We start from the raw sequence: 15,098 nt of genomic DNA on the forward strand, positions 1-15,098 counted from the left end.
TTGTAAGAAACTTTAAAGGCTACAGAGTAGTATCTTTATCTCATATTCTCATTTTTTTCTGTAAGCATTTTTTAGGCGTGAGTTTGTCCTGTTTAGTCTAATCGTATAATGATAAGCTCCTTTAGGTTTTTTTACATTGTATGCATGTATTGTTTCACATTATAAAATTCATGTACAAACTGTGATGACTAGTCTGTGGTGCATCAAATATGTCTTTGTTAGCAGTATCTGAAAGTAACTCAATTCTTTCTGTCGGGTTAATCTTTAGGTGCCTGTAGCTCCACTGCAACGGCCTGACGGTCCTTCTACTGATCAAATGTAGCAGACTGAAGCTGGTGATGCTATAGATGTTCCTCAGCAAGGAAACCCTGCTCTAATAACACGGAGCCACGGTCGTAATGATGTTTCCATAGAGGGATCTTGGGATAACTGGAAGTCAAGGTGAGTTTTAATGATAAGATATAGGGGTTATAACACGCTGTAGATAGTGCTCTTTCTGAATAGAAGTAATGTCAGTATAGAGGTTGCACATAATCTGATGAATTGTATTATAAATTTAATGACTGGAAAATTAGAAGATGGGATAGGACCGTGATAACCATAAGAATTTGTCGCACTTTAACGGAGGATAATCATTTGTAGAACAAGAAGAGGATTAGTAATGCGAGAAGAGAACCGGTGGTATAAAAGAGTTTTTTCTGAAATAAGAATGAAACATCAGTTGATGGAGGATAAGTATTTGTGGTAGAGAATAAGCAAGGATATATAGCAAGAATAAAAATTGATTTTGTATTGTGCTAAATGCTCTGATATAGTTGTTTGACAGACACTTTGCTTTAATATCACAGATCATTGTTTGCATTTTGAATGATAGTTTGATTGGTTAAGATATCTAGATCAACATATATATGAATTCCCATCTTTAAGGTAAATATATATTTTCTTCTTCCTTTTGATATTGCTAAGCTTATGTTCATGTGTTCTCCTTTTTATTTTTTTCTAAGAAATAAATATAATTTTATTATTTTTTTCTAAGAAATAAACAAGTGCCTAGCTAGCTAAATTTTATTTACTGCTTATAAGTTCAGTGCATTTTTTTTCTTTTATACTAATAACTTCTTGTAACTTAATTAATTACTTCTGTTTGAATTATATATCTCTTAATTATTGTGATACTAATTATGTAATTGTTACTCTTCAACAGTATATATCATTTTAAATATATTTGTGATAATTTTTTTTATTTATTTAATGAAGTATGGCTGGCTGTAAAAGATTTCTGATCACCTACATAAATATGTTGCTGTAATCTCAACATGAACACTGGGTGAACACGCAGCTGAGGAATGAAAATGAAAAGCTCCGTGCAGATAATATAAGATACAAAGAAGCTCTTAACAACGCTTCTTTTCCCAACTGTGGTGGGAAAAATTGGTGGCTGGACTATTATCTAATATAGCATTTTGATGGTTGAATGTCCTAAATTGTATTTGGTAGCCATTAATTGCTTTCATCTTTCAGAAAGTGGCGACAAAACCACATTTTTGGACAGGCATAAGCAATATGTTGCGACCAAATTGTGAAACATAGAATCCAGTAAAATGCTTCTACACTTGGAAAAGTCCAGCCACCGCCTCGCAATTAAAATGAAGCCTAAAGTTTTTGAAGTTCAGTCACCACTTTGCAATTAAATTGAAGCCTTAAGTTTGTAAAGTTTTAGCAGGTTGTGGGGAAAAAGATTTTGGGCGGGGCTGTGGGGGGACATGCCTAGTAGCTAAGTGAAAGATTTGAGTGTACAAACTCAGTTTGTATGTACACTTTGGTGTAAACTGTAAACGACTAAGCTATGAGTGAATTTGGAAACAATCATTATACCGAATTTAAGCTCAGACATATATTATTTCAATCCAAGCTCGGGTATGAAATTATTTAAATCACCAGGCTCACAAGCCTATACAATGTACACTCAATCGAGCCCGAACTCGGAACTGTCTAGTCAAGCCAAGTTCAAACATGATAATTTGCAACTTGGCTCGATTACGTGTACAATGTGCACAATTTCTATGTATGGTGAAAGCTATTTGGTCATCACTGGTTGGAAATAAGAGGGGTTCAGTAGTGGAGGGAAATTTTATTCAAATTTTTTTGTATATAATTCATATACTGGTTATATATCAGTGACTTAATCTTTTCTAGTGTTGATTTAGTCTTTTTTTTATTTATATATAATTCATATTAAAACTGTTATATTGAAAACTGTGTTATACTCGTTTTGAAGATCTGCTTGTGGGATTTTTCATCCGGTCAATTTTGAAGCTACAAGGTGTTTCTGATAAAATATGTATATACTCTGTAATGGTATGGCTTTTCAATCCATTCACCTTCATAATTGGAACCCGTGGGAATTGCGAGCCTATTATATGTGCAATGGTTTTATGGATAATTTTATGTCTCATGAAAGGTATATCCTTTTCTTTGTAATGACTTTAGTTACTTTGTCCTGCAAATTTATTTGTTGACTGCCTTGTTAATATATTCTGATTGTATTTGTTATAACTACAGTCTTTGTAAATAAATTAGCTTTATCAGGTCACCGACAGAACTCAGACTTACTAACAACACATGTATAAATTTGTTCAAATATTCAATTTAGTGTCTTGGTAAAAATCATATGCATTAATTTTACGTGGATATTAAATGTGCTATTTTGACATCTAAGAAACTGCATGTACCCCCAACCCACCTCCTTGATATGTAATTGTCACCCCCAACAAACCTCATTCCTTTTCTGATCTGTTAGTTTATATCATTAGTTTAGATTTTTTGGTTATGATTGTTTTTTATGGCAGTTACAGCAGTTGATTCTGGTAGTAAAGCTTTAGAATTTCTTGAATTGCATGAAGATGATGAACAAATCAGTCCCAACGAAGCATTTACATCTCCAATAAATCAACAGGTACTCATTTCATTTTTTTAAAGCTGCAACTTCAAAAGGGCTCAGTTATATGCACTTCTGGATTGTTAAAACTTGGTCTTCTTGATTTCAGGAAATGGCAGTGAATCTTATTATAACAGACTACTGTATGCCTGGAATGACAGGCTATGATCTGCTCAAGAAAATAAAAGAGTCACCTTTCAGAGACATACCAGTAGTGACTATAGTTAGTTTGGACGTTTAATTTGGTTGTATATTTGGATGTTTAATTTTTGGGTTGGATGCATTATTTTGGAGTTATGAAATTGTATAATTGGGATTCTTTAGTTTACATAATAAGTATTTCAATTTGTTTGTGCTAAAGTGTTACAATAGCCTCCTAAACCGTTGCCATATTATGTTTAAAAGGTTTTATTAGGCTAGTTATAATGTTACAACAGCTTCTCAAAATGTTATATTAGGTTCTATGGGCCCACTTGCCACGTCATCAAGACAACTCAGCACTGTGGGGCCCACACTTGCCATGTCAGCTAGTGGGTCCCACCGTGGGGCCCACTTTTTTAAAAATATTTTAAAACTCCAAGGTAACATAAAAAATAAGTTACACCTGATCTCTCTTTCTGTTGCATTAGCAAGCTAAGGCAACATATAAACAAGTTAAAAAACGATGTTGCCTTAGGCACCAAAGATGTTACCTTAGACCCCTAAGGCAACATGGAAAAACCTATCTTTAAGAAAATGTTACCTTAGCTTAAAAGTGGGGCAAAAACAACATATTTACCCCCTAATACAACGTTTTTTTGGTGTTACTGTAGGCATTTTATGGTGTAGTGGCATCTGCCTTGGCATTTTCCTCCCTCGGAATGTGCTCAACATGGCATTCATCGAATTGGGTCATCACAACCCTTATTAGGCGAACATATTTAGCCATCGTATCATCCCTTGCCTCAAACTCTCCCTTCACCTGAGATATGACCAGCTTCGAGTCTCGACAGACTTTTAAGTTCTTGACCCTAAGTGTCCCTGCTAAGCCAAGACCAGTTATTAGAGCTTCATATTCAGCCTCATTATTTGTGGTTGGGAAGTGTAACTTCATGGCATACTCAATTAAGAACCCATCAGGGCTTTGTAAAACCAAACCTGCTCCACTTGAATTTGTTTTTGATGCTCCATCAATATAGAGAACCCAGTATTCTTTCTCCTTATCAACTTTTTCTTTTTCCTCCTTATCAACTTCCTTGTCTTGAGGTATGGTATCTTCCTGCCCCCCAACTTCTTGGTTGGGTATGGTACATTCCACCACTAAGTTAGCCAATGCGTGGGCTTTTATCGCCGTTTGTGGCTTATACTTGATGTTGAATTCTCCCAACTCTATTGCCCAATTAATCAGCCTTCCACTAGCCTTGGGACTATGAATGATATTTATCAAGGGTTGATTTGTTAGCACCTCAATCTTGTGACCCTGGAAGTAAGGACGCAACTTTCTGGAAGCCATTACCAAGGCTAAAGCAAACTTCTCAATAGTTGAATAATTCAACTCAGCTCCATGCAAAATTTTACTAACATAGTACACGGATTTTTGGATTTTCAGTTCCTCCTTAACCAATACAGCGCTCAAGGCATTCTCTGAAATGGCCAAGTATAAGTATAAAACTTCATTAAAAGTTGGCTTGGCCAACAACAGGGCCTGAGCCATATATTTCTTTAATTCCTCAAATGCCTTCTGGCTTTCCTCACTCCATTCAAAATTTTTGACCATCTTTAAGGACTTGAAGAACGACAAGCACTTGTCCCCTGACTTGGAGATGAATCGTCCCAGTGCAGCAACCCTTCTTGTGAGCTTCTGAACATCTTTGATAGTTTTTAGTGGCTCCATGTCCAGGATTGCCTTTATTTTATCGGGATTGGCCTCGATTCCTCTCTTGGAGACCACTAATCCTAAAACCTTTCCAGACCCTACTCCGAAAGCACTCTTCGTAAGATTTAACATCATCTTATTATATCTCAGGACCTCAAAAGCTTCCCTCAAATGGGTTATATGGTCAGTCTTTACTAGACTCTTGACTAACATGTCATCAACATAGACTTCCATGGTCTTGCCAATAAGATCCTTAAAAATTTTATTTACTAACCTTTGATAGGTGGCTCCTGCATTCTTGAGACCAAATGCCATAACAAGATAACAATAAACACCAAAGTCAGTGATAAATGATACCTTTGGAATGTCGTCCGTGTGCATCTTAATCTGATTGTATCTACTAAACCCATCCATAAAGCTCAACATCTCATGCCCAGCAGTGGCATCTATCAAAGTATCGATCCTTGGTAACAGGAAACAGTCCTTAGGACATGCATCATTCAAATCAGTGAAGTCCACACACATCCTTAATGAAACCAGCCTCTAAGAGCTTCTCTACTTCCTATTTTATAGCTTCTTGCCTCTCTAAAGCAAAACTTCTTTTCTTTTGCTTTACTGTCTTCCGATTTGGGTCCACATTCAGCTTGTGAGTAATCAGTTCCGGGTCTATGCCTGGCATATCAGCTGCTGACCATGCAAATACGTCACTATTTTCTTGGAAAAATTTCACCAACTTCCCTCGAAAGGGCTCCTCGAGCGTGGCTCCAATAAAAGTCACCTTCTCAGGATCTTCGGGGGCTAAAGGAATTGAAACCAAGTCTTCTGCTGGCTTTTCTCTTTTCTCATCATTCTCTCGGATATCCAGATCTTCACTAGGAAGAACCTGCCCCCCAACTCCATCTACCCTCAAAGAGGCCATATAACAACTTCTAGCCATTTTTTGATCTCCTCTCTCTTCTCCGATCCCATCCCGGGTTGGAAACTTCATAACTGAATGGTAGGAAGAAGGGACTGCCTTGAAGGCGTGTATCCCTGTTCTTCCCATTATAGCGTTGTAAGTCAAACTAGCCTTTACCACTACAAAGTCCAACATCTGAGTTGCTTGCCTTGGTTCTTGTCATATGGTTGTTGGCAACTTGATTATCCCTTCTACGGGGCACTCCACTCCCGCAAATCCATATATCGGCATGTCGGTTGGGGTCAATTGGGAGTCGTTATATCCCATCCTTAAAAAGGTGTCTTGAAGCAAGATATCCACTGAAGCACCATTATCCACAAGGACCCTTCTCACCGGACTGTTCCCTATTATCGGGGTTATGACCAACGGGTCGTCATGGGGAAATTTCACACCCTCCAGATCAGAATCATCAAAAGACATTGTTACTCCTGTACTGGCCCTCTTCGGGGCTTCCCCAACAATATGCATAACTTCTCGAGCATACGCTTTCCTAGAGTTCTTGGATAACCCAGCAGCAGTTGGTCCTCCAAAAATTGTGTTTATCAAAGGCCCTCGGGGTCGCGGTTGTTAGTCCCTTAACAATATGACAAGAATTATAGAAGGGGGGTTGAATGGAATTCTTGAAATAAAATGTTCTAACTCAAATATAAATATAAGTGTATTGATTAACACAATGTGGAATAAAAACTTAAGTGAATCAAAACACATGTAATTAAAAACAAGAGTCTTTAAAAACTTTCTGGTGGATTTGAATGATTCCACCAGAGATATATATTATATATCGAGAGAACGCTGTGAGCAAAAATGCTCACAGCTGCTTACAACAATTGAACTTCTAAGACTACAGAGAAATGCTAAGAATCCTGCTTACAAATATTTCTCTGCTTTCTTGCTTAGATCGATAGTATCTTAGTTGCTACTACTTGGTTTATATATATCACCAAGATTACAAAGTAATAAGACAAGATAATAAAACAAAAACTATTTAGTCTATTACAATGCTACTTCATTACTCTATTCCAGCATCTTTGAATATCTTCATAATAGCATGGAAATGGCAATGCTTCTTTGTTCTCGAAAACCCAGTTGAATAGGCTACCACACTCCATTTGTATCCACTCGACGCATGTGACTGTGTTGTCACTGTCAACGGATATTTGAATTCTTTATCCGTCGGGTTCATGATCATCCGTCGAGTTATTGATCATCCGTCGGGTTGTCTATTTGATCATCTGTCGACTTCATTGTAGGTTATCCGTCGGGTAGCAAACAGGCACTTGACTTCATTTCATTTATGCAGAATTACAAGACATCATTTATGTACAATTAATCAACCTATTCTGCATATCTAGATAAAGTCAACATGACTTGAATACTACTTACAGAATCTATACAATGGTTAATGCAGAAATGTGCTACAGACTTATTGTTACATAAGCTACTCACTCGATGGATAATAAGTCATCATCCGTCGGGACTATAAATCTTATCCGTCGAGTGCTACATTATTTCACTAAGTAAGATCTACTATGGTGTTTTGTTCATGAAATCATCAAGTACACAACATATACACAACATCGGTCCTCCGAAGATTGTATTTATCACCGGTCCCCTAGGTTGGGGATTTTGCCCCTGATCTTCTTGATCTCTTCTTCGATCGTCAAAGTTTTTTTTCACGTTGTTGCTCATGTCTCCTCCATCTCCAGTGTACTTGTTCAATCTCCCTTTTCTAATAAGGAACTCAATTTCATCTTTCAGTTGCCTACACTTATCGGTGTCATGACCAACATCCTTGTAAAATCTACAATACTTGCTCTTATCTAACTTGGCAGGATCGGCCTTCAAGGGATTAGGCCAACGAATATCTCGATCTTTCTCGATTTCCATTAAAATTTGGCTCCTTGGAGCATTCAGCTTAGCATACTCAGTAAATTTTTGTCCAGGTCCTCCTCTCTTTGGAGTTGAGTCAGGATTCTGCTCAATTCTAGGATACTTGTCCTTAGCGATGTATTCCAGATCGGTCTTCCGCTTCTTGCCTCCAGCGGGCTCGTTGCTCACGACTGTCTTCCTCATACTCTCTTCCACTTTGATATTCTTCCCTGCCCTATCTTGGAGCTGCAACATGCTTTCAGGGGGGCGTTTGGCCAAGGACATCTTGAAAAACTCATCTCTAGTTCCCTGTTGCAGTGCTATCATGTCTACCTTGTCATCAAGATCCGGGACTTTTAAAGCTTCCTTTGTGAAATGATTCAGGTAGTCTCTTAAGGATTCCTTCGCCCCGTGCACAATGCTCATGAGGGATGCTGAACTTTTCACATGCACTCTCCCACTGATAAATTGCTTAATAAAAGCCTGACTTAATTCTCTGAAGGACCCAATAGAGTTTGGGGGTATACGACTATACCACCTTTGAACCATACCCGACAGGGTTTGAGGAAAGGCCTGACACTTTATAGCGTCATTCACGGGCTGTAGCAACAGTGCATTGGAGAATGTCCTGACGTGATTGGCGGGATCTCCAGTGCCATCATAAGCTTTAATAGTGGGCATCTTGAACTTCCTTGAGATATGGGCATTCATTATTTCTTCAGTGAATGGTGGAGTAGGATCATCAGGATCTCCAAGGGGAAGAAGATTGTTTGGATCAACCCTTGGGACAACATCCCTTCTCTGTATCGGACCATCCAGGTCTATGATAGGGGGAGGATTCCTCCCCCTTGGGGGTAATGGGGTCTGGTATTCTGGTGTGACTCCAAGTCGCGCTTCAGCCTTTGAATCTCAGCCTCATGAGCCCTGATGCTTTCCTGCACTTCTTGGGAATTCGTCCCTTGGGTGCTCCTAGGACATTGGCGACCATCAGCCATCGGCTCTTTGCCAGCACGCCTCCTTCTTGGGGACACTTCATCATCTGAAGATTCAGAGTCTCTCTCAGTGTAAGGACCAGAAAATTCCTGATCCTCAGGGATTAGAGCCAAACCTTGTATATAGGGGGGCGATCGCCCTCGTGTTTTACTCCGCCCAGCATGTCCGCTTCCTCCAACCTCGGGGTAAAGGGGCATCCCATATGGGGGTTTAGTAGTCACAATAGTTGAATACTCATACCCAATGGGTCGAGAATTCACAAGTGCATGTAGTTGTTGAACTTGGGGATTCGTACCTTGAGTAGCCGAGGGAATCGTCCCTTGTGGCTAAGGTTCAGTTGCCCCTATCTGGGCTTTTCCTTGTGTGGCTGCATAAGTTGAATGAGGAGGTACCTCCACGGTTGACGAAATCACTTGGGTTGTCCCCGTTGGTGTTCCTCCTTCAAGGGCTCTAACTGTTCTCCGTGTTCTCGCCATGGTTGTTGTTGTGCTTTCCTACAAACGGCGCCAAATGTTATGGATCAAAAACTAAAGTATAATAACTATTGTATTTATTACTAAGGAATGTGAGCTTCAAGGCTCGAGTTGACTGCTCTTGTGTTTCGTGACTCAATCTACCTTAACAAGATGCCTACGTACCTTGCTGATTGCCAAGGGTCAAGTCAAAAAATGTAGTTCTGATTTGTGGGATGAGGCCCCTTATATAGATGTTGGGGGTCCTTGAATTGGACTTGATATAGGAGACTTGGTAGTCAAGTCTCAGAATTAGAATGTACTTTGGAGTCCTAAATGGTAGGAAACTGATTCCTTATCCTTCTAGGTCCCTTAGAGGCTAATCTGCAAAGATTTATGTCCTTATTGGGACTCTTCTCAACAGCTGATTTTTCCCTTATTAATTAATTATGAAATTAATTAATATTCATGGTTTTGGGCCTTCTTTGTTCCATTAGGCCTGATCTGGTCCATCAGGCCTGATCAATGTGTTAACCTTTTTGGTCTGAATGTCATACATCTTCTTATTGGGCCTTGTATCCCAAATCATGTACTCCCTCCGTCCCCCTCAATTCTTTACATTGGGGGACGGGGGCTCGACACGCACTTTAATGCTCTTATTAAATGTAGTTGCATATTTTTTGGTTAATTTTTTTTTTCTAAATAAAAATATTATGTTCAAATTTTAATACAAAAAAAGAAAATTTTAAAAATAAATTACAGAAATATATCTTATAGTTGCCTTAAAATGCGTGTCAAGCATGTGAAAAAAACTGTAAAGAAATGAGAGGGACGGAGGTAGTATAATTAATGCAATATTTAATTACGTAATCAGGATTTATTTATTCCCTATCATTAAGCTTGCTTCAACTTTATCGCTTCAGACACTGACTATCAATAAAAAACTGTACTTTCACTGGAAGTCTTTATGGTCCTTTAGACAACGTCTTTATTAACCTCTGTCTATACCTTGTGTTCAATTCTTCAGATTTCTATGCTTCATACACTGTCTATCTTCAATCAATGCCAATACATTAAAATCTTCCGGTAGCACTTGTATACTGAATCTTCAACATTTCTAAAACCCTGAAAGTCTTTAACCTTTGTTCTTCACTGAGGCATGATCATATTAATGAACTTCTTTCAGTGACCTGTAAACCGACTCCAGGCTTTCTTCTAATCTTCTGATTCTTTGTATTTGCTTTGTCTTCATTCTTCCTGATTTCTTGTGTAGACGTAGTATTATTAACCTGTCCTGTTCTAGTGTTGTTATTGTGTTGAGTTATCACGTAACTGTTCATACAACTACGCAGTCTCACCAACAATGTCCCCCTATTTGATTGTTAAACTTAACAAACAAATTAAATAGAGAGGATAACTCAACTAACAACTAGAAAAATTAATATACCAGGACTTGTAAATAATGCTACTAGTTTTCTCGATCAAATACCGCATTTTCAGATTTCTTGAGTAACTGAAATGAAAGATGCTTGTTTCTCTAGCACTGAACTGATCTTCAAGTAGTTTCATCTTAATTTCCTTGGTTCTTCAAATCTTTGCCGGATAGTACTTCTCAGTCTTGAAGTAATCATCAGCAACTTCTTTTGTACAACCACATATCCTGTTGAGAAGCACATATCTCTCTTGCTTCTCCCCCTATAAGAATGAACTGCTTAAAGGAGATCACCTTCGTTTACCACATTTCCCGTACAATAGGATCCACAGATAAAAACCAATGGTATTCCCCTTATGGAAAACAGCTTCTCCTCTTATGAAGAATAGTGATGAACCAAACCACTTCTTCTGATTACTAGGAAATCACCTTATGTTTTACCACCTCTCCCGTACAATAGTTACCGTAGTTACAAACAACAATGGTGTGGTGTAGTGTACATGTGTTTTACCTTTTTCTTTCCTTCCTGCTATTTCTCCCACTTAGTTGAGGAATCCTCCAAACTATTATATAAGCTTTTATCTCCCCCTTAAAGAAGGAATGTATACTGTTGTCTGAAGGAGTTTTCATATTTTACTTGGTTGGAAAAGAAATAACAAGTCAGAGTCTGATCAACTATGTCCTTTTAAATGCTGCAAGAATGACTTCACCGTTGATCATTATGTTCACCAATCTTCCCAACTTCTTATACCTCCCAACTGTGAGATCACCAATTGTTACCAACTGTTAGCTCCCAAAGGTCCCGAAGTATTCTAATCAAATCTGTAAATGTTAGGTCCCTAAGAGTTAGGTTCCAATCATAAACAGATTCGAGACCCGAAGTATCAAGAACCATGTTTAGGGATAGGGAATGGGATATAGTTTTTGTCTTTCTTCCTCACTGTGAGTGTGTGATTCTGTTTCGTGTGCCTCACAAGTGTTTCACTCTTCTCTCCACTCATGTTTACACTCATTCTCACAAGTGTATCACTCCTCTCATAGCTTCAAAATCCAGTTGTACCTGCAAGGGAAATCACCTTAGCCATCCTTAAGGAGGTCACATGTGGTGCAATGGGAGTTTGCAAATCCCCATCCTTGTTAGACTCGTCAGATGAATCTGAGTCATAATCTACAAGTTGCTAGTTTTCCTTTTAGGGTTCCAGATTCAAACTCTGGGAAGGTAAACAATGATCCAAAGAATTTAGAATAAAGATCAAAGTTCCCTTCTAATGTCTGTGAAGACATTTCCTTGTGACTCATCAGGTAAATCTGAATCATTGTCAACAAGTTGCCGATCTGCACCTATGTCAGATCCACTATCTGTAGATGCATCCAGGGGATTTAGGCCTGGGGAGGTAGACACTGACCACTGACATATGGCTATTGGATCAATATCCTCTCCTAACACCTGTAAAGATAATTGGTCCATTAAAGAACCTTGAACAATCGAATCTGACCGTAAAATGGTCGAAGCTCTTGTTTCCATTAACTCATCCTTTGTGTGTGTAACATTTCCTTATGCATCAAGAATTGTTTATGTTTGAGGCGGTGACACTACATCGGATGCCTTGGCCGATAGGCGAATTTCAATAGACACACCATGTTGAGAGGATGAATCTAGTAACTGTTTTGTGCCTTTTCAGCCATTACATCTTTTTGAGGACATGTATGGGAGCTAGCAGTTGCCTCTGTTTAAATACTACTCATCTTTGTAGGAGACAGAATTGCTGGGTTGACTTTAGAACCTTCCTTATGTGGTACACTAAGGCACTTTCTCCCTCACGCTCATTCATACTTCATTTTAGGGGTAAGAGAGTGTTAGTTGGTTCTGTTTCTGTGTTTGTCTTTACAGTCTGGGATAGAAGTTGTGAGTTTTCAAACTCATGACTATCAATGAAAGAATGCCATTGGAGGCTGAACCTGTATCATAGAGCATATGGCAATATAGAGATAAAATGCACTTAAGATCTATAATGAATGAAAATTATGCATTTAATCTTTGAGAGAAATGATGTACAATGGTGATTTCAAAAGATTTAAATGAAATAAGCAATCACTAAAGTAGAAAGAAGTTTGATTTTCTCTTAAAACTGTTCGAGTGCACAATTCTGTTTTTTGTGCCTAAAAAGATAAATGATTTGATAAGACACAGACTGATGACCTAGCAGTATTAAGAAGAGAAAGAAAGATTTTATATTTCAATATAAATGAGTTTTTGTAAAGGCATTGATCACTTAGGGTAAAGTCTAAGCGATTCTCATTCATGTCAAAAACTCCATAATCTATCTTTATAAAATTATAATCAACAAAATTTTTTATTGATAAATAACCTTAATAAGTCTGACTATGCTGTTGATTTCAAATTGTAATGAATCTGTCAGATATAGCAACTCATATAAATCCACTAGAACTTAAAATCTCATAATTATCTGCAACAAAATATTAACAATATATCATTCTCTGATAATTGTCAAGTACTTTAGATACCAATAATTATGTTGCGTCCTTTTTAATTATTAAAATAAGATATCAATATATTAACTACCGATTATCTATCAAAAAGACATCAGCATTCAATTTCATATATCATACAATTGTTAACTCCTAACAACTGTAATATCTTAAACAATATTGGCTCGATAAATAAAGCAACATTAACCAACATTGACTTGTTTGCAATCTTAGAAAAATATTCTAAGTTCCATATACTTTGATCCATTGAGTATTGCATCTATTATCAAAGTGTTTAACACAACTGTACAAATTTGTTTATCAGATAATCCACCATTAACCATTATTTAAGTGAGACACTTAATTGTAGCAATAAAACTACTCAGAAATTAATTATTACTAATAATCTGAATTAGAACATGTTGACCTATCGTCAGTATATGAGACCTCTTTTCTGTCAGGATTTGACAAAATCAGGATGTGTCGATTCGAATTCAACAGTTGTTTGTCAAAGCATCACAAATTATTAGCAAATCACAATTTTAATCAAAACAATCATCAAAGTATACATTTTAAGTAGATGATGTAAAGATTAACATGCTTCAATGAAGAACATTTACATGCATTCATAGCGAGATAAGCATAGACTAAATCTTGTAATCAAAGGAAATTTCATTAATATATCAGATGAGTACATTTCATGAAATTTGTGGATTACATGCAAAAGAAATTACAAGATAGTCCTATTCTAAGATAGAAAAGCAGTCATCGTCCAAGAGGCCTAAACACAGCTAATGGTGAAGAGAAACAGTCGGAGGGTATTTTTCAGGAAGACGAAGATGGTGGTTGATCAGGGCTTTTTCTTTCTACTCTCAACGAAGAGTATAGCAAGACAAATAATTTTCTCCTGTTGTTGAAGAGTGTGGAGGCGAAATTCTCTTTGGAAAAACATAAGATCATTTTTGATGATGTCTGGAAGTTGAATCCAGATGTCATGTGGAATGTCGTTGATGGGATATGGAGCTGGGATTCCATTTCGAAAAATTATCACAATATTTGTGCCATAGCAGTAAACCAGTAGGAGTTCGCCATTGTTTGTGAGAAATGATAATGAAGAGATGTGTTTGAGTTTGAGAAGATGTGATTTGACTGAAGGATGAGTGGTCATTTAAATAACCGAGAGAGAGAGAAAGAGGGAGTATCAAGAGACCAAGAATTTGATTAATAATTAACTGAAGAGTTAACTTAATGATTTAACCAAAAAATCTTATTTATGCGTGTCTCCCTAGATCGACTAGTAATGATGACAATGATATAATTTCATACATGCACATTTAGCAAATAAATGCACTTAATTTATCATGCATAAAATGAAATACATCAAAAAATTCCAACAAAATATTGTCAATCGTTATTTAGGACATATCAGTACTTGATCATTATTCATCAGAATTTGACCAAATAAAAATTAACAGGAATTTATTTGTCCCAACTAACCATTCCAAGCTCATTGACAAGCTTTGTAAACGTTGTTTTAGGTAATGGCTTTGTGAAGATGACTGCCAGCTGCTGATCAGTAGGAATAAAATGGAGCTCGATGGTTCCTTCCATGTCATGCTCTCTTATAAAGTGATATCTGATACTGATATGTTTGGTGAGAGAGTGTTGCACTGGATTCCCTGTCATAGCAATAGCACTTTGATTATCACAGAAAATAGGAATTTTAAAAAATGATAATCCAGAGTCCATAAGCTGGTTTCTCATCCATAATATCCGAGCACAGCAGCTTCCAGTTGCAATATATTTAGCTTCAGCAGTTGAAGTAGAAATGAATTTCTGCTTCTTATTGAACCAGGAGACTAGTCTTCCTCCCAAAAACTGACAACTTCCAGAGGTGCTCTTCCTGTCTATTTTACATCCAGCAAAGTCAGCATCTGAATATCCATATAGTTCAAAATCAGCCTCCCTTGCATACCATAGACCAAGTGATGTTGTGCCCTTGAGATATCGAAAGATTCTCTTAACTGCAATAAGATGTGGCTCCCTAGGATTTTCCTGGAATCTTGCACACAAACAAGTGGCAAACATAATGTCTGGCCTACTAGCAGTTA

The 15,098-nt window shown here is 37.5% G+C and overlaps 1 protein-coding gene across 1 annotated transcript; it reads left to right on the plus strand.

Annotated features, from left to right (window-relative positions):
- The first annotated feature begins 2,355 nt into the window (after positions 1-2,355).
- On the plus strand, positions 2,356-3,179 carry LOC141691981 (two-component response regulator ARR9-like). The gene is made up of 3 exons (XM_074496730.1): positions 2,356-2,461; positions 2,850-2,956; positions 3,048-3,179. The coding sequence occupies exons 1-3, from the start codon at positions 2,356-2,358 to the stop codon at positions 3,177-3,179; spliced, it is 345 nt and encodes a 114-aa protein (XP_074352831.1).
- The last annotated feature ends 11,919 nt before the right edge of the window (positions 3,180-15,098 follow it).

Source organism: Apium graveolens, chromosome 2, assembly GCF_009905375.1.
Source record: "Apium graveolens cultivar Ventura chromosome 2, ASM990537v1, whole genome shotgun sequence".
NCBI classification, from domain to species: domain Eukaryota; kingdom Viridiplantae; phylum Streptophyta; class Magnoliopsida; order Apiales; family Apiaceae; genus Apium; species Apium graveolens.

Bases quoted from the DNA above. Each gene is read 5' to 3' on its own strand.
- LOC141691981 (XM_074496730.1), top strand. From the start codon at position 2,356: ATGGTATGGCTTTTCAATCCATTCACCTTCATAATTGGAACCCGTGGG. The intron at 2,462-2,849 runs GTATATCCTTTT...TTTTTATGGCAG, and splicing joins AATTTTATGTCTCATGAAAG to TTACAGCAGTTGATTCTGGT. The intron at 2,957-3,047 runs GTACTCATTTCA...TCTTGATTTCAG, and splicing joins CATCTCCAATAAATCAACAG to GAAATGGCAGTGAATCTTAT.